This window comes from Ictalurus punctatus, chromosome 12 (genome assembly GCF_001660625.3).
Source record: "Ictalurus punctatus breed USDA103 chromosome 12, Coco_2.0, whole genome shotgun sequence".
Lineage (NCBI taxonomy): Eukaryota > Metazoa > Chordata > Actinopteri > Siluriformes > Ictaluridae > Ictalurus > Ictalurus punctatus.
Genome location: NC_030427.2, coordinates 23,049,650 through 23,072,161, shown reverse-complemented (window position 1 = coordinate 23,072,161; position 22,512 = coordinate 23,049,650). Strand labels below are relative to the sequence as shown.

At 39.9% G+C, this 22,512-nt stretch overlaps 1 protein-coding gene across 2 annotated transcripts in view; it reads right to left on the bottom strand.

Moving 5' to 3' along the window:
- Window positions 1-2,220: 2,220 nt before the first annotated feature.
- runx1t1 (RUNX1 partner transcriptional co-repressor 1) overlaps window positions 2,221-22,512 on the bottom strand; it is a 59,567-nt gene continuing 39,275 nt past the window's right edge. The window contains exons 5-11 of one of the 2 annotated variants that reach the window (XM_017482442.3): window positions 18,462-18,643; window positions 15,686-15,936; window positions 14,560-14,657; window positions 13,186-13,390; window positions 12,841-12,909; window positions 9,871-10,061; window positions 2,221-6,143 (exon numbers count right to left, since the gene is read on the bottom strand). In XM_017482442.3, the coding sequence (XP_017337931.1) occupies window positions 5,862-6,143; window positions 9,871-10,061; window positions 12,841-12,909; window positions 13,186-13,390; window positions 14,560-14,657; window positions 15,686-15,936; window positions 18,462-18,643 (1,278 nt within the window). In that variant the 3' untranslated portion in view covers window positions 2,221-5,861. The remainder of the gene's footprint in view (window positions 6,144-9,870; window positions 10,062-12,840; window positions 12,910-13,185; window positions 13,391-14,559; window positions 14,658-15,685; window positions 15,937-18,461; window positions 18,644-22,512) is intronic. The other variant, XM_017482444.3, reaches the window with a different exon arrangement.

The following is a 22,512-nucleotide window of genomic DNA, read 5'->3' as shown; positions in this document are numbered from 1 at the left end:
ATGTCGAATTAAGGGACACTTTCAAATGCACACCTTCCACCTTAATAGCCTCATCTTAGTGAGGGCACTGCCACTTAATTACCCAAGGCTATTATGGAAGGCAGACAAAATCATGAGGTTGAAGGCTAAATACAATAAATTGAAAAGAATGAGCCACAAATGAGAAGACGATTTAACCTCACAGCTGTTTTATCCTTTAATGAACAATTGGTACAATTTCTTTCAATTTGTGCAGACAGCAAATTGAATTAGCAGCGGTATTTCACGATTTATGTGTGTTCTCTAAGGATTATTGTCTCCTTGAAAACGAGAGTAGAGCACCTGAGAGTGCATGGTGCTTAATTATATATAGTTCTGAAAACTACAGGTTTCTCTGGACTGAACTATAAAAGTTTTAGCATCTTATAGTCTATAGTAACTCCCAAAAGTTAAAAAAAAAAAAAAAGATTATTTAAAAGAAGTGTCTCTATGACTTCTATCTAAAGATTCTATTTAAACTTCAGCACAGGAGCATCACAGACATTTTAAAAGCCAATATCTGATTACAAACTGAACTGATTAGGCATGTATCTGTTTCTCTGTGGCATGCTCATCAACCTCACACACACTCTGAGGAAATCACAATTAGCTGGCAAGGTTTTAAACAAGGTTTTAGCAAGGTTTTAAACAGCTTTAGGAAGACTGACAACTATGTTTATTACCCCCCCCCCCCCCTCATTTTTCTCCTCAATTTGGTAACCTGTCAATTCCCACCCACTAGCCAGCTCTCACCTATCCTACATCAGCTCCTGAATGAGTGGAGGGTGAAGGCAAACACATGCTTCCTCTGAGATACTTGAAACCAACCAAGCCGTACCTTTCTTATGCTGCATCACAGGGCAGAGTAACACACACCGGAGGCCAGGAGTTAGCTCACAGAGGCCCACGATCGGCTAGTGTCCCTGTTATTGACAGGTGAGAGAGAGTCTGACCTCCTTCCCACCCTGGTCAATTTTAATGTTAGGTGTTAATGTTTTGACAGTTCATCAGTTTTGACCCAAGGACAAGCAAATGGCAGGATCAGAAAAGACAGTGACCAGCTCCATAAATCAGGTTCTTGAGAGATCAGTATTATTCTGTTTAATATCAATATGCAGTGGTAAAATAAAGTGTTTCAGAACGTAGGCTATATTAATTAATATATAAAAATGGGAATGATGATTATTTTTTATATTATCATTGAGTTGTTGATTTGTATGCTTATTTTTTATGTATATTTATTTATACATGATTGTGATTTTTTATGTAAAGCGTCTTGAGAAGCTACTTTTAAGGGTGCTATATAAAATAAAGTTGTTTATTATTATTATTATTATTATTATTATTATTATTATTATTATTATTAACACAATGATACTGTGGACTCAACACATTTGCCTCATTTATTGATCTGGCCACTACCATTTCTAGGAGATTGTAATCCACTTGTCTTTTTTTCTCCAGTTGTGGTCATGGCAAAACATGCAGATGCTCATGGCCGAGCATTTCTCTACACTGATTTGAGTCAGATTGGCCGACATCTCAGCGTATGGCATTCCGTTATCAAAACATTTTAACTATGACATCCATATACGGCTCCAACTACGCCATCTTTCCGACATCTTTTAGCTATTTTCCCCACGCCTTCCCGGTTCAAATCCTCATATCTACCCCTGCTAGTGACCTTTGCTAGTGTGGGGATTAAACGAGTATAAAAAATGTGCCTTTGTTTTAGTTGTATTTTACTGTTTTTGAATGGAAAATGGGAAATGAAAAATGCCGGCAATTCAGGTTTTGATTGATTGTTTCATATGAAACAATCCATGTTTTTTTTTTTTTATTATTATTTTTTTTTTTTTTTACCAGAAATAAAATATAAAAAGAAAAAAAAAAAACTTTGCTTATTTTCCATCCATCCATGTACTGCTTATCCTATACAGGGTCACGGGGAGTCTGGAGCCTATCCCACGGAACTTGAGGTGCAAGACGGGGGACATCCAGGATGGAGTGCCAACTCAACGCAGGGCACAATCATGCACACACTCACGCACCACGGACAATTTAGACATGCCAATCAGCCTACAACGCATGTCTTTGGACCGGGGGGGGGGACTCCACGAACACAGCACGGAGGCGGGAAATCAAATTTACATTAATTTAACACAGTTGCATTATGTAGTGAGACAAATACACAGCCTCGAGTGCAGGTATTAACATATTTATTACACAGTAAAGAGTACGACAATACCAGAATCATACTGCAAAGATTCACAGACTGACAGACCATTGATTATAGCCCCCAAATAATAATAATAATAATAATAATAATAATAATAAAGAAAAACAAACGAAACAGAGCAAAAAACAAAAACAAAAACAAAAAACTAAACAAAACAAGAAACCACAGTTCTGACATAGTAGACTCCAAAGCTCAACAACATACTGAAACAGTGTGATGAAAGAGCACACCCCCAGTGTCAGTCTACCATTAACCTGTGGTTCATGTTTCAATTAAGTATTGCACAATAACCTTCATTTATTTGAGCTTTTCTTCACAATAAAAAGTTTTCATTTCTTTGTGCCCGAACCCGCCCCTCCCTTTACCTACCCGACTCATCGATTCGGTCAGGCTCAACGTGTATTCACTTTACAAATTGAAAAATGCATGTACATCTCCCTTTATATATTGTCAAAAAACAGGCATGCGCAAAAAAAAAAAAAAAAAAAAAAAAAAAAAAAAAAAAATGACCAGCCTTCTTTAATTCAAGCACACCTCGTGTTTAGAACATGAACCTAGACGACATTGACGAGTAGCCTAGAGCTTTTACAGCAAAACAGGAAAGGGAGGAAGAAGGGAGGAAGGGGGCGTGATCATGTTTCTCACCCGATCACTTCTTGAATGTCAAATGGAGTCGAAATTTTTTTCCGATTGTTATTTTTATTCTTCATCAGAGAAACGATCTGCGTGTGTGAGACAAGCAAAAAAGGAACGTAAAAAGTTTTTTTTTCAGCATATTTCTTCTATTCATTAAGTTCTCTCTTTATGAGGTCTGCATTGTTACCAAGTAGTGATATGGTTTTGCAGCTGTATGAGCTTTTAACTTTGGATTTATTTTTTTTTAAAGTCCTGTTCTCACGTGCCCATTTGGTTAGACTCGACCAGTGTCTGCTCAGCAACTGGTGCTCGTAACATGCTGTCAGAGGTAGAGTGAGGGTTTTTTTTATTTTATTTTTTTTCTGCCATGGAGGAAAAAACAAAACATTGTAGCAAAACAGATATTTTAGAAGAAGGAGGAGAAGAGGAGCTTCCTAGGTGTTCATTAAGACGTCCACAGTACTTGTTTGTTTTATCAGGTTTGCCCTGATTACACGGACCATATCGGGAATTGGATGCGTTTCGCAAAAAACAAAAAACAAAAACACCAAAAAAACAAAACAAAGACAGCTTCGTTGTGAAGGAAAAGTTTGTTTTTGGATCGTTTCAGCTCGGAAAGGGAGAAACGGAGAAGGATGTTTAGCACCATGGGTTTGGGGAGAGCTTCCCACTCTTAAAATTGATCATCATGGATTGCATGGCTTTACTGGATCATTTTGGCTGATAAGCGTTACAGATATGTCATGTGTGAATAAGTGCTGTTGAATTAGTCTCAACGCCCCACTGCACTCTAGGTGATATTCCAACCAAGGTACTGCTGAAGGAAAACCTTACTAGCCATAATTCTATAGTAATGGATTCATGTCACCGTCTCTATTATTGCTCATTAGGTCACATCCACGTTCTCATGCGTAAGTGAAGTGTGACCTCACTTTTCCTCCGTTCAGGCTGAGCAGGGCTGGTCTTGGCTTTCGACAGGAAAATGTTAAAGGTTTTAAGATGGAAACCCAAAATGGTTTCCCTCGATGAGCTCTCAGATAAAAACTAAAGAATCAGTGGTGCGTTTAATGGTTGTTTTTTTTTTTTGTTTTGTTTTGTTTTTGTTACATTTACATATAGGATAAAATCAGGTTTTGGTCCTTCGTGTCGGTCTTTGGCTGTCTTCCATGTTTAATTCTTTTTGTAATACTGTGTAACCTGGTGCTTAGCAGTGTTAAAGCTGTCTGTTTACACCTCTGCATTTGGAAAGTTAGATTCTTAGCGTATGTTTTTTTTTTTTTTCATATGATTTTTCTGTTTTGTATAAAATGAACAAAAAAAAGAGAACATATACTTCAACATTCAGTAATGTGCATGCACTGTTTGTAACTATTCAAAGCAAAGGTATGACGTTTTTTTTTTTTTTGCTATCGCGTTTAGGACAAAGAAACGTTTCTAACAGAAGCAGGTCTGGATACTATTTTTTCCCCTTTTTTTTCCTTAAAGAAAATAAAAATCACAGATACGTAAAGAAGCACTGCAGAGTCAGTGACGTGAGGCTTTCTACGGAGAAACTTCGAAAAAAGAAGCATGCTGAAAGGAACGTTGTGACAGTGCAAATACAATTATGTACGTCTCATGTACAAAACATTAATGTTAGCATTCCGTGTAACATGCTAGTTCTCAGAAAAGGTCGGCATTAGACTGAAGCAGCAGCTCTGAGAGATAGCTTTTGTCTCCTTTTTGAGGACAATGGGAGTTTTTTTTTTCTTCTTAAACAACTACTAAGGAACTACCACAAACACTCACAGACAGGAAAGCAGCTCGCGATATGCTTAACATGTTATTTTTGCACCAGCTAGAAGGATGGGCCTAAATGTTTTTTTTTTTTTTTTTTTTTTTTTTTTTAAGTATTATGCATGATCACGATTTTTGTCCAACACATGTACAATAAATAAGCATCAGAGACAGTATGGGACACAAATGTTCAACACAATGAAAGCTAAGAAGAGGGAAATAAAAGAGCAGAAAGAAAGAAGGATCGAAGGTAGGGCTTAAGCTGGGCAGAAGTGGAGGAACGTGTGTTTTTTCAGCCCTTCATCCCAAACAACTGTCTTAGTGAGGGTCACTCTTGGGTGGGCTGATGACTTCACTTCCTGTTTAGGAGCTGATGCAGCGCACTCATCGTGGAGCTGCGCTCATCAAGCTGCTCGGTCCTCCATGCATTTACATTCCTCTGTGAAAAAACAGACTTTTATTTTTCAGACCACTGACCTGGATAGCATCAAATGTCTTGCAGACGTGTAAGGAAAAAGAGGAGGGAACATCTGCGTTCCTTCACAATCTGCTGCGCATCTGCACACGATGCCGAGGGTCTGCCGAGTTCAGTAACATGCTATTCGTCTTCTACTCCACAATGTCCTGCCCTGATGGTTTTATTTCCCCCCATTACTTTTTTTTGTTTTGTTTTTGTCTTCCTTTCTAGAAATGCTGTCTTTCATATAATCACTTTTTTGTTTTTTTTGCGTCTTTGTTTACAACAGCTATGAAGTAATCCCTTGGTTTGTTGTTTGGTAAAGTGTCTTTTGTTGAGGTCAACTAGTTTCATATCCCAGCTAGTGGAGAGGAGAAGAAGCGCTGAAAACAGGCAAAACAAACAAACAGCAAACAAACGAATCAAACGGGAGGTTTAATGTGCTGATCCAGAGGTCTTTCTTTTTTTTCTGCTTATTTACAGGAAACATTTAAGACAAACAAAAAATAATCTATAGTAGCAACTGGGCGCATTAAAGGATGGTGAGAATTTTAAACAAAGAATATCTTTGTGTTCTCTGTCATAGCAAGTCAATATGACCCGATACGGACCTCCGGTTGGGCGATCGCTCTGTGGAACTAGTCCTCTTTTTCTCGGTTAGCATGTTAGAATTAGCATGTTTGAGTAAGCGAGGCGAGGTGAGACAGTCCTGGCGGGGCTGTGATGGGTTTGGCTCTAGCGTGGCGCAGGCTCTAATGCTGACGGCGTGCCAGGCGTGTCCGAGCGTGGCGTGGCAGCGGTGGAGGGAGTATCGGCGGGGCTGCCAGCGCTGCTGCTGGGAGTGCCCGAGGAGCTGGCGGTGCTAGGCGTCTCGCCCTGCTGCTGCGCCTGCAGCGTCTGCCCGCACACATGGTGGTGCTTCTCCCAGTCCTTGTGCTGGCAGAAGGAGCCGCAGTAACGTGCCGTGTTGCACCCGCTGCATGTCTCGCTTGCCTTGCGTCCACAGTTCCAGCAGCTCTAGAGGGAGGGATGGAGAGGAGGGAAAGTTAGATATCCAACAGAACAGGAAATAGTGGAAAAATTACAGTCTTATCCAAAATTTGAATGATGCATGAGCTTGTTGTTCCTAAACTTCATGGAATCATGTGGGGGTCACTTGATTAACAAATGGGGATGTGATGAAATTTACAATCTCCTCTTTTGTTTCATTTATTTATTTTACAAATTTATGTTGCGAATATCTCCTCATGAAGATTAGGGATGGGTGATATCTGCGATGGAAAGCCGACGTGAAGCTGAGGAGGAGTTCATCGCTAAACAAGGAGCTACCTCTACAATCTAGAAGCAGTTTGGTTACAGAAAATCAGTTTTACTTTTAGATCAGTGTTTGTGTTTCTGAGGCTCTCAAGACTGCATGCAGCTGTCACTTGTAGCTAAAAACAGTGGTGCACGGTACTATATTTATGTCGTCACTGATATCGTTATCGCAATAAATACCAGAAAATTTCATGCTATAGTTTTAAGTCCATATCGCCCATCCCTAATGAAGATAGATTTTTTTTCTGCTACTATTTTGAAATGTTACTAGCAGTCACATTCAAACAAGCCACATTTAAATTATGAGTGTAGCTAATATTTTAGTCTTTTTCCTTTTCCTATCCTGACATGCTGTACTAGTGTTGGAGTTCAGTAATACAAATGGACAAATTTCCCCGTTCATCTATTGTAAGTCTATGAAATCGAGTGACTATGACTTAGTTAAGAAAACGAACACAAAAATATGCAGAGACATTTTTCGAATATGGGTTTGTAAGTGTGAAAGAGTTTTAGTACTTTCCAAAAAGTAGCCAGGAATAATAATAATAATAATAATAATAATAATAATAATAATAATAATAAAAAAGTAGGGTGGTCAAGGTTTGGGGTCCCAAAAAATGTCATAATGTGCATTTGAAGCTGTTTGCTGAAAAAACTTTGGGAAGCCCTGCCTTAACCATAACCGCTATGTCGTCCTCCACCTCCTGATTACAGTCCTAAACTCCGCATCCAAATCATCTCAAGCATCCCAAGTGCGTGTAGATTTTTAAATTTTTTAAAAATATCTTCAATTCCAAATCAAAACTTTGGTACGCAAACGACACTCACAGGTGACATACATCTAATTGTTGTTGTATGGTCCAGCTAAATTTACTCTGTCATATACATACATTACATGCTGCTATTTAGGAGGATGATATTACACCAGATGATTACATTACACTTCCAGCAAAATAATTATGTCAAAAAGAAGCAAAACAAGTTTTGTAGTGTCATCCTCCTCTGCCATTACTATATTTATCCTTCCTATTCATTTATATCCTATTACCGTGTGGCAGAGACGACCGTCTACTTGCAGAGAAGTGTCCTGATTGGCTAAACCAGTTTGATGGTGCTGAGAGCATGTATTTCAGTCAGTACGTTTACATGGACAACGATAATCCGATATTAACCCGATTAAGACAATACTCTGATTAAGAAACTATCATGTAAACAGGAATTTTTTATTACCTTAATCTGATTAAAGTCAAACTAGAAGTGAACACAAATCGAATTAAGACGTGTTCAGTGTTCCTATTTTAGTCACGTTATAGACATGTACACACCTTAATCACACAATTAACGTTGTGTGGGAGTTTTCACCACATTTTGCGACAGGACACGTACACACACGGCAGTCCTCAACCATTTGACGGCAAACAAGAGTGCACGTCTGTGTCCCAAACCGCGTACTTACCTGCTATATAGTAGGCAAAATACATGTATCTTGGCTACTATGTAGTAGGTAAGTACGCGGTTTGGGACGCAGCCCACGGCTTCAAGTAGTCGTCTATTTGCATGTACAGCATGACAAATAATTAACTGCACTTGAAGCTTTCGTAAAATTTCAAATTAAAAACACCCAAAACTGTATAGGGTACCATAACGAAGACAAACTGTATGTCGATACGTAAAAATTCTGAAGGGACGTCGGATGGTGTGGCGTGTGGACGTAATGATGTGTGCTGTTAATCGCTCTATGTTCTATAACATTTAAAACAGGAACATGAAAGGAATATTCTAAAAACGACTCTTCGGTAGCTATGAGCTAACTTAGCTATGAAGATGTGAAGAGCCTGAAAAAAAAGAATCACTGTCAACCTTCTGTTTCTGTTATGACCGCTTTGAAAGTTTGGACATAATATGAGCCTGTTCCTCATGATGGGATGTAAATACACATTTGCTACACGTTAAATCGAAAACGCTTTCAGATCCCAGCACTTCTCCAGTTACAGCCAGGGCCTCTTTGTCGTAGTCTTTGGGCCAAATAAAAGCAATTAGGACAAAGTTCTAAATGTGAAGCAGAAACGGGAAGCGGGAGTTATAAACAGCTACTGACGCGATTCTCCGGGGAAATGTGTGCATAAACAGGGCTCTCGCAATTAAAGTCAGATGTGTGTGCCGTTTCCCCCCACTAACTGATTAAATGAGCTGAACCCCCACTGTGCCCAGCGCACTCCTTTTGTAACATCAAATCAGGACCACCTTAAGCATTCAAACGTCTTATTCAGAGCGATGGAGGGCAGGCCAAATGATTGGATGATAAATACCATGTTGTCTTCCTCTAAACAACACCTGGGTGTGTGAGAAATGATCTCTGATTCCTTTCGGTCCATCTATTTAACGCTTTTTTCTAATAGTTTTCATCAACACATTTACACATTATATTACAGTGCTATATTAAGTGCTAAAACAAAGTGTATATTGACCTTCACTACAAAACATGCATGGAATAATCTAAAATTAAACCTGATACTAAAATGCCTCCTGAATTTCAGACATAATCAGATGGAAAACACATACTATGCGGAAACACCTTAAGTGGTAGTGTATTAACCCATGCTAGCTTTTCCAAATACAATTATTGATTACATGGTTGATAAATATAGAATGGAGGCCAGTAGGAGGAGGCCATGCTTGAGAATAAAACATGTAGAGATGTGTGCCAGGACTGAGACCTGACAAGGAATTTATCCTGAACAGATTTGCTGTTATTTACTTCATGGGGAATATAACCAAGTAAGTTCATACACAAATTGTGTGTGCAGTTACAAGCAAAAATATCTTTGGGAGGAGGCAAGATTGGTCAAACTTCCTGCAGGAGCAGGCGGGATTAGTCACAAGTGGGTGGGATTGGTCAGGATTCCTGTGGCTGCAGCGCAAGGAGGATTGGTCCCATACACACCTCTACACCAAACATTCATTGCACTTTTCCAATCATGTAGTCCCTTTTTAACAATATGCATCAAAAAAAGAATTCCAAGCATAACGATTAACAGGCATGAACTTTGGTCCATGGTTTGAACTTGCATGAGGTGAATAATAAGAACAATAGTTTTTTAAAATAGCTTTAAATAAATTAGTACATAGATTTAGCTGTAAGGGATGTTTTCAAGGGCCCAACACTGAATTTATTCCAAATACCAGGTAAAGTAGGGGTGTGAAATTAGTGTGTCCATCCATTGGCACTGCGGACAATTTGGAAATGCCAATCAGACTACGGCGCATGTCTTTGGACAAGGGGAGGAAACCGGAATACCCATAGGAAACTCCTGAAGCACAGGGAGAACATGCAAACTCTGCGCACACAGGGCGGAGGTAGGATTCGAACCCCCTACCGCAGAGTTGCGAGGCAAACATGCTAACCGCTAATCCACCGGAAATTTACCTCACTTGAGTCCTCCTGCTGGTTGATAACGGACAGCGCATCCTCTGCAGCTTGCCTCTTAGCCTCAGCCACAGTGCGCTCCATCTTGGCGCGTTCTGTGCTGATCATCTCATGAGCCTTGCGTTCGGCTTCAGCAACCGCCTTCTGCAGCTCAGACATAGCCTGCCTCTTCACCTCGTTCACCGCCTCTTCTGAAACAGAGTTGAAGGAGCTGGTCACTTTAAAAATCATTTACGTAGACATATATGAAGGAGAAAATCAATAATAATAATAATAATAATAATAATAATCAACTTGCACAATATTTATTTGATATATGAGTTTGATCCACAAGAAAACAGACAAAAGGCATTTTTGGATTAGAAACCTGAACAGAGATCTTCTATGTTTGAGCATGACAAACAATCAAGGAAAAAATATAGTACAGCTGTTTTTATTTTGCTTAAAAGCACACAAGAGTAGCACCTACAACAACTGATATCGACTGACCCATGACCTGTGAAGCGTAGGGGCATTCCTTAATGCACTGACACATTCTCTGTGTTTTGTAATATTGTTGCATTATTGCTTTTGACACCGAAATCCATCTGAGCAACAGGACTAGATTTTTATTATTTTTAAAAAATGTTTACAGCATTCAAAGCTGCAGCTTGTCTAATTGTTTATGCAAATAAGGCAATTTATATTTAAATTATGCATTTCAGTTGTGCTCCCAAAGGCCCATGCTGTACAAGATATGAAAAACTACCAGGATGTTGCATGGAATAGATGAATATTCACTGTCTACTGTAAAGACCTGATCGAAAAACAAAAGGATCAATCTAGTCTCCTCCTACACAAGAACTGATCATTAAACAATATCCATGAGCTAAATGTTTGGTCTCTATGAATATGAATATAAAGAATTGACACTTCCTGGTTTATAATGTATATATCTCTTCAGCTCAATGTTTTGTCCAAGGAAAATGAACATTGACATTGTGTCTATGTGTGTTTTGGTGTTGTTTTAGTGTCACTTATGGAATAAACTCTCACAAACTAGAGCGATGTGTCTCCGGTGCCCTCTATATTGGAGAAATCTATTTTTCAGTCACACACACATTCTGCAAAATGAGGATTTCTTCTTACCTGGATTGAAACTATTTTTTAAAAACAATGACAGCATGCACTGAGCTTTCAGTTTGTGGTTTGAGGTTGTTGAAAAATAGACTCTATTCCCATACACGTGTGGTAATATTCCATTAATACGACTAATATTCAATAATATGATGAATAATTAATTGATTTGAACAGCACTGAGAATGCAATGCCTGAACTAAACTTTGGAGCAGGGGAAGAAATGCAAAGAGTAAAAAAACACAACGGGCGTGTACTGTTATAAGGAAATAATCAGTGATAGGATGGTGTAATGAAGAGAAGAGTTGCTGTTACTACCCTGAAGTTGACTATTTTCCAACGACACCACATCCCGAAGTGTTTTTATTTCTTATACCACAGCATTTTAATTTATACTTTTTTTTTTTTAAATCCATTTATAGTCATGTCTCATGGGGAAAAACACTGACACTGGAGACTCCTTTCATAAACCTCAAATAAACATCCCCGTACAGAAAAATTAACCACAGCGTCGATTACGTTTTTTTTTTTTTTTTTTTTTTTACCTTAAAAGAACGTTTTAAAAACCTGTTTATTATTAATCATTAGATTTATATACAGTGTCCTCCCTGTGAATCAGTTGTTACTATCGAAACAATAACGCATTAATCTAAACCTGCGATTTGAGCTGCTTTTATAAAAAATTAATCGATACATTCTGACCATAGATTCAACAGCGCTGTCTTATAGCTGATTTTATTTAACCGAAAAATATCAGCTTGATGCCAGCTGCTTTAACAGCTGCTTTAAATAAGCAGCGGCCAGTTTTCCATTACAGTATCCATCATCTGTCTTAGATCACCCAGATCACCTACACCTTAAACAAAGCCTTTTAATCACACATCTATCTTTTAAACTGATGCTCTAAGAAAATGGTACCTCTGAGAGAGTTAGAGCTTCGGCATCTCCTGTACAATAGCACAAGTAGTTAAGTGCCCTAAAGCTTCAGAGCACTAACGCTGTCTGATCGTTTGCTTTATGATCCGACATCATGGCTGGAATGTGTAGAGGAAGTAAGTAAAGCCCAATGATTCAGTACCTCAGAGGTGACTCCATCACACAATAGCAAAATTCCTAGACCTGGACAATATTTCAAAACTCCCAAGAAGAATGTTCAGGAGATCTGTTCGAGACACAAATTCACATACAGTGCTGTGGAAAAGTATTTGCCCCCACCCGGATATCTTCTGTTTTTGTGTATATCTCATACTAAAGAGTTTTAGATCTGCAAACTGTATTTTACCAGACATACGTGTTTAATTATTGTAAGTAATTAAGTCTCACCTGCAGATTGTAGATTTGTACCTACAAGCTGCTGCTGTAATCATAAAGACTGTCTCAGGGAGTTTTTCTTTGCCAATGTCATTCATTATGGATCTACAAGGTATCCCAAAAGGGTCCATACACGGGGAAATGATTGGAACGTATTGAAATCATTCTCGTGGCTGGATCGGGAAGCTGTCGCAAGGTTGTGTTGGACTTTAACAGGAAAAATGGCAAGCACATCACACACACGACACTGTTGCCAAACTTATTATAATGTTGCGGACCGACCGAGAAGTGGACGTCCACGAACATACACACAACCGACATTCTGCTGGCGTACATAGTCCCCTATGTATGGAGACTTTTGGGACACCCTGTCCAGTAAATCTACATCCTGATTTCTGTACTACTGCATTTGTGCTTTATGTCTTTAATTATTAGCTATACAGATAAAGCTGAACTGAACTGAATTTAATTAAAGTCTATGACAATTACTCCTTGTCCACTTTGCTCATGCTTGTGTATATGTGTGTGAAAAGGGTTGCTCACCTGCTTTCTTCCAGATCTCCTCAGGGACGTAGCCGGACACAGGCCTGTGGAGCACCTCCCGGTGGATCTCTGGCACACAGAAAGTAACACATGCGCTTCTATTACTATTTCCACTTTAAACACATTAGATATTTAAAGATCTGTGCAACTCTTTTCAATTTTGCAGTAAATCCCAACAGTAAATTACAAACATGTGTTCTGCAATGGTCAGTTTATCTATTAAAGCAATATAAACAAACTTTACTAGCAAACAGTAATATAAGACACATCAATTTGTTGCTCTCAAGTAAAAAAAAAATAACACTATGCCCATTGGAAAGCACTGTTGATATGTTTAGCTGCTACCTGCAGGGTTGCTGTCCTGGCCTGCAGGGCTCTGCTGTCTTGACTGGCTGCTGCTGCTGCTGCTGGAGCTCTTCTTCACGTCCTCGGCATCGCTGTAGCGCCGGATCCAATAGTTGAGCTCCTCGCGGTCAGCCTCTTGACATCGCCTGAGCACGGTGAGTGAGCGCCGTGTCTTCTCCACCATGTCCATGATGCAGTTAAGCAGCTGCACAACACACACACACACACACACACACACACACACACACACACACATGCAGCTACAATCAATAACATGAAGGCATGCAATTAACAATGAACATATTCACATATGCACAATAACATTCACTCAAAAAAGAAAATGTTCCATCTGCACTACGTTAGTTTTAGTATTAGTTTTAGTACTAGAATAAATAACTAAATATATATATATATATATATATATATATATATATATATATATATATATATATATATATATATATTAGTCATTGGCCATTAGTTTTAAGGTTTAGTTGGTGAAAATACCGCAGTCATTTATGAGATTGTTATTCATTTCCAGCTTGAAACTGTCTATTTTCAAATAATGTTGCATATTTCAAAAGGAAATTTATACAAGGAAGCAAAATTATCTATGTATATGATCTGTTTTATAATAACTGTGAAGTGATTTGCCAACACTAACATTTTTATTCATTAACAAAACATGTACGTTCTATCCATTTATAGATACATTTAATATTGTGGAATGTCTGTGAAACAAGTTAGTTCCTGTTATCAGTTTCATTATAACAGATAAACAGGATGTTCACTCACAAGCCTGTCTCTCTCTCTCTCTCTCTCTCTCTCTCTCCCTCTCTCTCTCTCGCAGCTTGTCATGTTACTGCATGGGCGCTAAGCCCTCTGACATGTTGGAAAACTTAAAGGAACAGCTTTAACTGTACTACATGCTTACACTGGAGACTCCTTCCAAATATGCTCAATAAACAGCTCCTCACTGAAAACTTCACCATATAATTCGCTGTGTAAAGGTGTGACTATAGAAACATTTTCTGACTAATCAGAAACAAGCATTCAACTGTACTGTGGAATAAATATCATTATATTTCATTTTGAGTACAAATAGGATTATTATTTTATTTTCTTCATTACGTAAAAAGGGCACCGAACATTTCTTGGTCTTAGAATTTGTGAACAAATGCATGTGTGTAATATAATCATTTTTAACTCATTTTAAGGATCTTCGAGTTAACGCAAAGTGCTATAAACTGTATTAATTTATAATTTTCTTATAAATTATAATAATAACCTATCGGTTTCTTGGTCACTCCAGCACACACATACAGACTAACAAATACACAGAGACTTTGTAGTAGTAATAGAAAGTGTTATTACTTTTCTTACATGGTCAAGGTGCTTCCACTCCTCGGCCCATTCTCTGTCTGTGAGTCTGTGATCTATGACCTCTTCCTGACGTATGCCTCCGTGCATCCCTGCGAGAGAAAAGAACAGAGAGAGATTAGAGCGAGAAAGGACTGCCTGCACTCGTTATTCTTTGTGCTACGATTCCCTTTCAGCAGAGCTCTAGTCTGCTTTCGAGCTATCACTCAGCCGCTTCATGACACACGCCATCTCTCACATCCTCACACACATGTTCTTCATCACTTACATGCTTCCCTCCTGCCACGCACTTTCATTCCTCACCACCCTCTACAGCACTGCCTGTGGGCACCGGCTCTCTCTGGGTGGAATTAGGCCTGCCAGGCTCAGATATATCTCATTCATACATCACAGAGCAGTATGCTCATGTATTTTTAGCACATCTTTACCCCCGTTTTGGATACAGCTTCGTGTTTCCCATTACATTCTGTTTAAAACCTTGCAATGTTGCATTCTGGAAAAAATTTAATCTGCCTGGGAATTTTGAACAGGAACTCTGGAAATCGAAAGACTGCTTATTTTACAGAAAATACTGACATGCATAAATCATGATGAAGTGTTTACAGGACAAATAACAAATCAAGGAAGAAATCAATTTCTAATCAATTTACAATGGCATTGCAGTAAGGTCACTCCATCCATCCATTTTCTATAGAGCCTATCCTACGGGGTCGAGGGAAACCGGGAGCCTATCCCAGGGAGCATGGGGCACAAGGTGGGGTACACTCTGGATGGGGTGCCAGTCCATTGCAGGGTACAATCACATACACATTCACACACCCATTCATACACTATGGACACTTTGGACATGCCAATCAGCCTCGGCTGCTGCGGGAATCGAACCCCCACCCCTTGAAGTGTGAGGCAAAAGTGCTAACCACTAATAAAGTCACACCAGCGGCACAAAATAATCTAGCTGTATATTTCTAAGAGTAATTAAATGGATTTCTAAGGCTGTTTTGCTGACACATTTAGCTACTATAGTCCTAGTCATCCCCCTGTGAACCCTAAACATCGCACAACTACATTAGCAAGATTTAGGACTAGGAAGTATCCCATAACCCCTTCCTCCTTTGCGTACCGATGGGCCGTGGTCGCTCACGGATCTCACGGTGGTTGGTGTGGCGATACGAGTCTCTGTAATGGTGGCCAATAGCCATCTCATCAAGCCGGTAGTGGCCCGGGGGTGGTGGAGCAGTGTGAGGAAGGCCGTTGGGTTGGTATGAAAGTCCATTGGAGGGGCTGAAACGCTGACCAGGGCTGATGGTGCATGGCCGCTTGCTTGGGTGCTCTGGGTGTGGAGGCTCCCTTTCGAAGCCGTTCTCTTTGGTTCTGGAAGGAGGAAGGGATGGGAGGTCTGATTAGTGAGGCACAATTTGGAGCATAGACAGTAAGCTGACATGAAAATAAATGGCTGGTGTTGTCTAGAAGAACTCACTGGATAAAGGGAGAAACCTCAAACTCTACTATGTAGGACATCACAATGCCTGTCACGCCAAGAAAAGTGTGTGCTTGCACCTTTGTGTGTTTGTGTGCATCCCCTCCTTCAGCACTGTCCCAGCCTCCTAATGAGCCACTTTTATGGCCACCTAATGCTCATCCGTCACAATCCATCTGCTTGGAGGAACCCTCTACCCCCTGTGTGTTTCACACCTCAGAAATGCTCCTGGTTTTCTTCTACCTGTCTCATATATTTTCAGTTTATAATTCAAGACATCTGCTGTCTTGTTTGCAATATTGAAAACCTTAGTGTTTTTGACATAATTCAGCATGGTTTCTTGTTGCTGAGACTCTGATGGTGGTACCATTAAGGGTACATGCTTTACACCTTTACTATGTATCTTTTGGGAAAGTGCATGTGGTGAAGTAAAGCCTTAAGGGAACATCAGTGATCCAATTCTGTACCTTAAATTATTCCACCATATTACAGTTTTCAACTACAATATACATACTAATGGTACAAAAAGTGTACCACCCCAACAACAAGGAAAAGTGCAGTTTGGCACCTGTATCTGAGTCATGGGAAAAGGTATAAAAAATATTATTAAACACTAGCATATCTCTTAAAAGATACTAACTACTCACACTTAATTTGCCTTTTATTTCTCTATATCATCTCCACTGCATAACAAGAAATCCACAGCCACTAACCTCATGCAAACTCATTTACACACAAGCTCATTTTCACACAGACTGAAGGAAAATTGCATTCGAATAGCCGTTATAAGACATTTCACACATCCAAATACAGAGAAAAGTGCCAGGCCTGCATTCTCGTCTCTCTGACCTTCTTTGATATTAATCAGAAAAAGTTCACCCTGCTTTGTAGAACGTGATTAAGAACATTGTGGATCCTATTCAAATTCCACCGTTACGTTTTCTTCCCGCTCTGCTCGAGTCAAGGCGAGGCGGTGCGTGCCGAGCTAAGCAGAAACAGAAGCGCTTAGCCAGCGGGATGGGAGCTCGGCCTCATCTGTATGTGTTATCAGCCGCTCCCTTAGGCTCTGATCGCCAGGCGTTAGATCTCCCACCAAACATGGAGGTATTACAGAATAAAACAGCAAAGGAGCCTTGGGGACTTGAGGTGATAAGCATTAGACCCAAATTTTTTTCATAAAAACTATGTTGTATATATGTATTTATGTGCAGCATGTATGAATTTTTGTTTGTTTGCTCGTTCATTCAATGACTCATTCAGTCATTTTGTGTTTAAAACCTTGTGGAAGTATTGTTCGTGTTAGTATTGAAAGAACATTTTACTTAAAACCATTGATGTCCATTTGTAGTCCAGAATTTCTAGTATGCGACTTTCGGGTTCTTGATCCAGGCCTTAAAAACCAGCTGTTAAATTCTGCATTTAGTTTGGATTCTGACTCTTTTATGAGTCAGGGTGCATAAAACTTATCTGCAATAAGTAGGAATAAACACAATGGGGCATACTGTTATAGGAAAATAACACCCACCACTTGATTGACAGCACATCTTGAGTGCTTTATTGCTCTTATACCTCAGCTATTTGCCAACCTTTACATGTGCGGGCCACCCTTATCCAGAGTGACTTACATTACCTCATTTATACTCCTTGCACAAGGGCCCAGCAGCAGAATCCTCACAGTACTGAGATTTGAACTCCCGACCTTCCAATCAGTAGTCCGACAGCTTAACCAATGAGCTACCTTTGGGTGTTATGGAGCTAACTTACATGGCTTGCACGACTTACTGACTCTCCATTATGCTAAGTAGATACAGACACCTCCATTCACAGTTATACATAAATTTTCCATATTCTCCAGCTGTGTCTTTTCCAGACTCTTCTCCTTTGAAAAGCCAAGTTCTGCCTCATTGAAAAGAGAAATAAAGAAACCCAATGGTGCACGATTCTGCATTATTTAAATGGTGGCTAACAGTACAGCCAGGAAAGGGCTAGTCTTAGTTATATTATTTAGTAATGGATCTATCTGTATTTTATAGCAATACAAATACTAATTTAGGGAATATTCCTTACATTTTTTTTTATCCTGATGCGTGAATAAGAGATGAAGGGACTGTAGCAGGAAAAATACTCACTTTTATATCACCTTGTTACTCTTTACGTCTTGTCCGCTTTTAAGTTTTCAAGCAGAATCGTCTTGAGTCATTTTGAGTTTAATTGAGTCATTTTGAATCAAATACTATATTTGAATCTCTAGCTATATCGTACCTTTATCTCACAGGGACTGTAGTTTTCTAGTCGCCCAGCTCTTTGGATCACTTAATGTGGGAAAACATCATTTCATTCATTACAATTTTGCCTTTACAACTACAGCTGTGGAACGATTTCTGTTACTAATGTGTAATCCTGTCTTGTTCAGGCTCACCTGTCCGGCGTCCTCCTCTTGCCGTTCTCGTTGACGTCCATCAGCAGCTCAGACGAGTCGACGGGAGACGTGATGCTGGTGTCGAGTAGCAGCTGCTCGTGCTGGGCCAGGTACTGTGCTGGGTTCTGCTTGGCCAGGCGTGCACAGTGCAAAAGCTCCCGCTGCAGTAATGGCAAGTTGGCCTGTAGGGGGAGATAGCGGTTAGTGCTCACTGTTTGGACAAAGGCTGCATTAGCCAGACAAAGACCAAACATCACAATGCACTTGGCCATGTTCCAGGGTTTTTACAAGCATTGTTTACCCATTACAGTGATTGTGGAGAAGCTCTTTGGAGGTAAAAAAAAAAAAAAAAAAGTAAAAATGCACTGCTTTGGTACTTTGTGACCCAAACCATGCATTAGTGCTTTCAGTCTGCCCACTGCCTGGCACAAGGGCATGTGAAATACTGTTGACGTGATTCTTCAAAGCAGCATCATCTCTCATTTCCTTCCTGTCTCTTTCAGCACTGATTGCTAAGAGGTTAGCTGGCTTTGTCCACAAGACCCTTTTTGGAGGGTTTACTATTTCAAAGTGGTGCGGAAGAGCATTTTTAGGATAGTGTTTCATCTAGAAACAGTACTGGCATTACAGAATGAGACCAGCACTACTTCTACTTGTGCTATTCTTCAGATCTTATTTTTTTCTTTCTTTCCATGAATAAAGTGGTCAGAGCTACCATGTAGAAATTTTAGAAGACCACTGAAAACTGACCACCCTACATATTTTTAATGTTATTTCTAATTTTGGTGGACTGACTCTGTCTAGTGGTAAAATAAATCATTTTAACTGCGAGGATGTACACCTAGCTCACTAAATAATCTTTCCTATAATAAGCTAATGTGTTCTTGCCCACCAGGCAAGTGCTTCCAATTTTTGTTACCTGAAAACCTAATTGACTAGGCTAAAACATGGTGGCTAACATTATGTAAAAAATAAAAATAAACATGGCTAGTTCACTAGTTAAGTATGTTAATACAGACTTAATCAAGGATATAATTGTGTCCATAGTTGTTGTCTTTTTCTAAGAAAATATCCAAACAAGCACACTGTTTGCACTTCCTTCAACAAAAAGTGATTGGCCAGTGATCCAATGATGAGCTGTGTGGATCACTCCTTACATTGAGCCTAAAGGCTATTATTTTTTGACCATGTTGTACTAGTAGGATAGTTATATGACTGCTCTGCACTGGACATGAATTATTGGAAGCATTCCTCTCTTAGACATATGTCATCCATCCCGGCTAATTCATGTGAATAGTAAAAGCTGATGTGTGTAGTGCAGCAGGTGGTAGCATTCCCAACCAATAGCATGAGCTATACTGTAGTTACAGCATCGAGGTGTGTCACAGCACAGTGAAGCACACATTGTTTAAACATGCATACCAAAAGAAATGGTTGTTTTGTAAAAATCCATAACATATAGTTTTTTTTTCTCCCCTTTCTTTCTTTGGTTGCTGAACGAGAAGAAAAAAATGGGTAATGGCCGATTTGTCCAAAGGAATAAAAAAAATCTTTGAATAAAAAACAAGCTTGGACATATAATCTTCTTGTCCCAGGTGCCTGCACTATTGATCTGTCCACCCCTGACTCATAACCAAAAATAAAATGAATATTTTTATTCTGTGGTATGCTCCTGTACTGCTAGCAATAAAGCCGGAAAGTACGTATTATTGTCATCTTAAACTCAGGCCACTGCTAACACGTGCTTATGATACATAACATCTCAATGTCACATCTAAAGCACAATACACAACAATATAAACGCAATGGCAGTCAGCTGGTGCTGACTCCCGATTACATCATTAGCGTGGCGCATCTTGCCCTTCCAGTAAGCACTCCTCCTCAAACCAAATGCTGAAGGGAGGGTCATTAGATGACATTAGCCTAATGAAAAAAAAAAAACCAACAAGAACAAAATAAAAACGCCTCTAATGCACATTGTTGCAGCTGAGCTTCTGTGCACGTATAAAAGCCCCTATTCCCTCAGCCATATGGTATTTGTCATTAAAGGCTCCTTTGAGGAAAAGCCCTAAAATTAGATGAGAGAGAGCGAGACAGAGAGAGAGAGAGAGAGAGAGAGAAGACAGAGAGACAGCAGAGAACGAGTAAGAAAGAGTGAGAACACAAGTTGCATCTTTGATAGCACCCCTCCCGACTGGATGATACAGTAACCATATGGCGCAGTGTGGAAAGATGGAGCAGAGAGAGGAAGAGCTGGAGAGGGGGAAGCGGCCCTGTATGTTTCTCTGCATCCATCAGTGACCCCTAATGGGACCAATTTCTGCAGTGCAAAGCCGCCCGGGGCTTCCAATGTATGAGACAGAATCCCGTTCACTATGAAAAGGCACCACATTCTGCACTCAGTGACTCGAGAGACCCCATTCCCTCACGCTCTCTGTAGTAAACTACACAGACTCAATCTATTTTAATGGCTTATCTCGTTGTTAAAGGCGAGGGGGTGTGTGCGGATGAAACAGGCTGACTCCGTGTGCGTGTGCGTGTGGGAGTAGAGAGGGATGTTATGATGGACGGAATGAAGGTTACATAAAAACCTGCACGCTGCATAGCAGATGTCATTTCTAAGCAAATAAGGACAAATGAGTCCAGTTTAAAGGAAAGCTCCACCCTAAAACACATCAGATATCCATCCATCCATCCATTTTCTATACCATTTATCCTACAGGGTCGCGGGGAACCTGGAGCCTACAACAGGGAGCATGAGGCACAAGGCGGGGTACACCCTGGATAGGGTGTCAATCCATCACAGGGCACAATTTCATACACATTCACACACCCATTCATACACTACAGACACTTTGGACACGCCAATCAGCCTACCATACATGTCTTTGGATTGGGGGAGGAAACCGGAGTACCCGCAGGAAAGACCACAACACGGGGAGAACATGCAAACTCGGTATTAGCGTTCAATTAAAATTGAAACTTTGGAACCTGACTTGTTTGAGACGAGGAGGTGAGAGACCTGGACAGACTAAAAGACGAAGGCGCTGCTGTGTCACTCTCTTAGGGTAGAGATGAAGTACAGGCTTAATCCAACTGCACTGCTATCAGCAGTCAGTTGAACAGAATTGTGGGCGGTGTACGAACCCTTCAACCAAAGTGAAGATGCTCATTACAAAACAAATCTCGGATGCTATCGAAAATCGTGTGGTAATTATAAAGATCACTATGCAATGTCTTCATCCTTTCATAAATTTTGTGGCACTCGTAATCATGCCTAAGTAGGATTCTGAATGAAACACACGATGTATTCGTTTTTCAAGCATTTCACTTAAAGTGGCCCGGGTAAACAGACACTGTGAGCTGTAATGAAATAAGTGACAAATGGAATAAGAGCAGGGTGCAGGCTGCTGTTCCTCCAGAGAACAATGGCGGCTCATGTTGCCCCACTAATGGTTTCAAATGTGCACGGCCCTCCGACAACTACTGTGTGAGAAAAAAAAAATCGATCACTAAACATGGGAGTCCATCAGGCAAAAAGGACACATTGTGTCAGGAGCTAAACCTGGCATGCACCTTTTACACTGTTCACAGCCATCATTTCCACATAAACTATAACAGAAAAATAAAAAACAGGAAAAGTAGGGATGCATCGCTACTGCTATTGGTATGGGCCTGATAACATGCATGTTTACTCGAACTAGTAAAAAAAAAATAATGCTCCAATACCTATGTGATTTAAACCTAGTGTACGATGTCGTGCTAATGAACAGATGACATGACGCAAAATCTGGACGTATTTCGCACGTGATTAATCATGGCAAACTGTGTTCTGAAGAAGAAACTACAGCATCCTCCTACAATACAAGCCACACTCTGGCTAGGCGAGAAATAATACAGTAATAATACAGTGCTAAGTGAGGGAGAATAATAGCTCTAATGTTGTTGACGAAAAACAAAAAGGTACCTTACTTACAGCTGTACAAAAGTCCTTTTTTTTTTTTTTAGAAGTGAATCAAAACTTGCACACTGCATCTCTCCTCAATTCAAG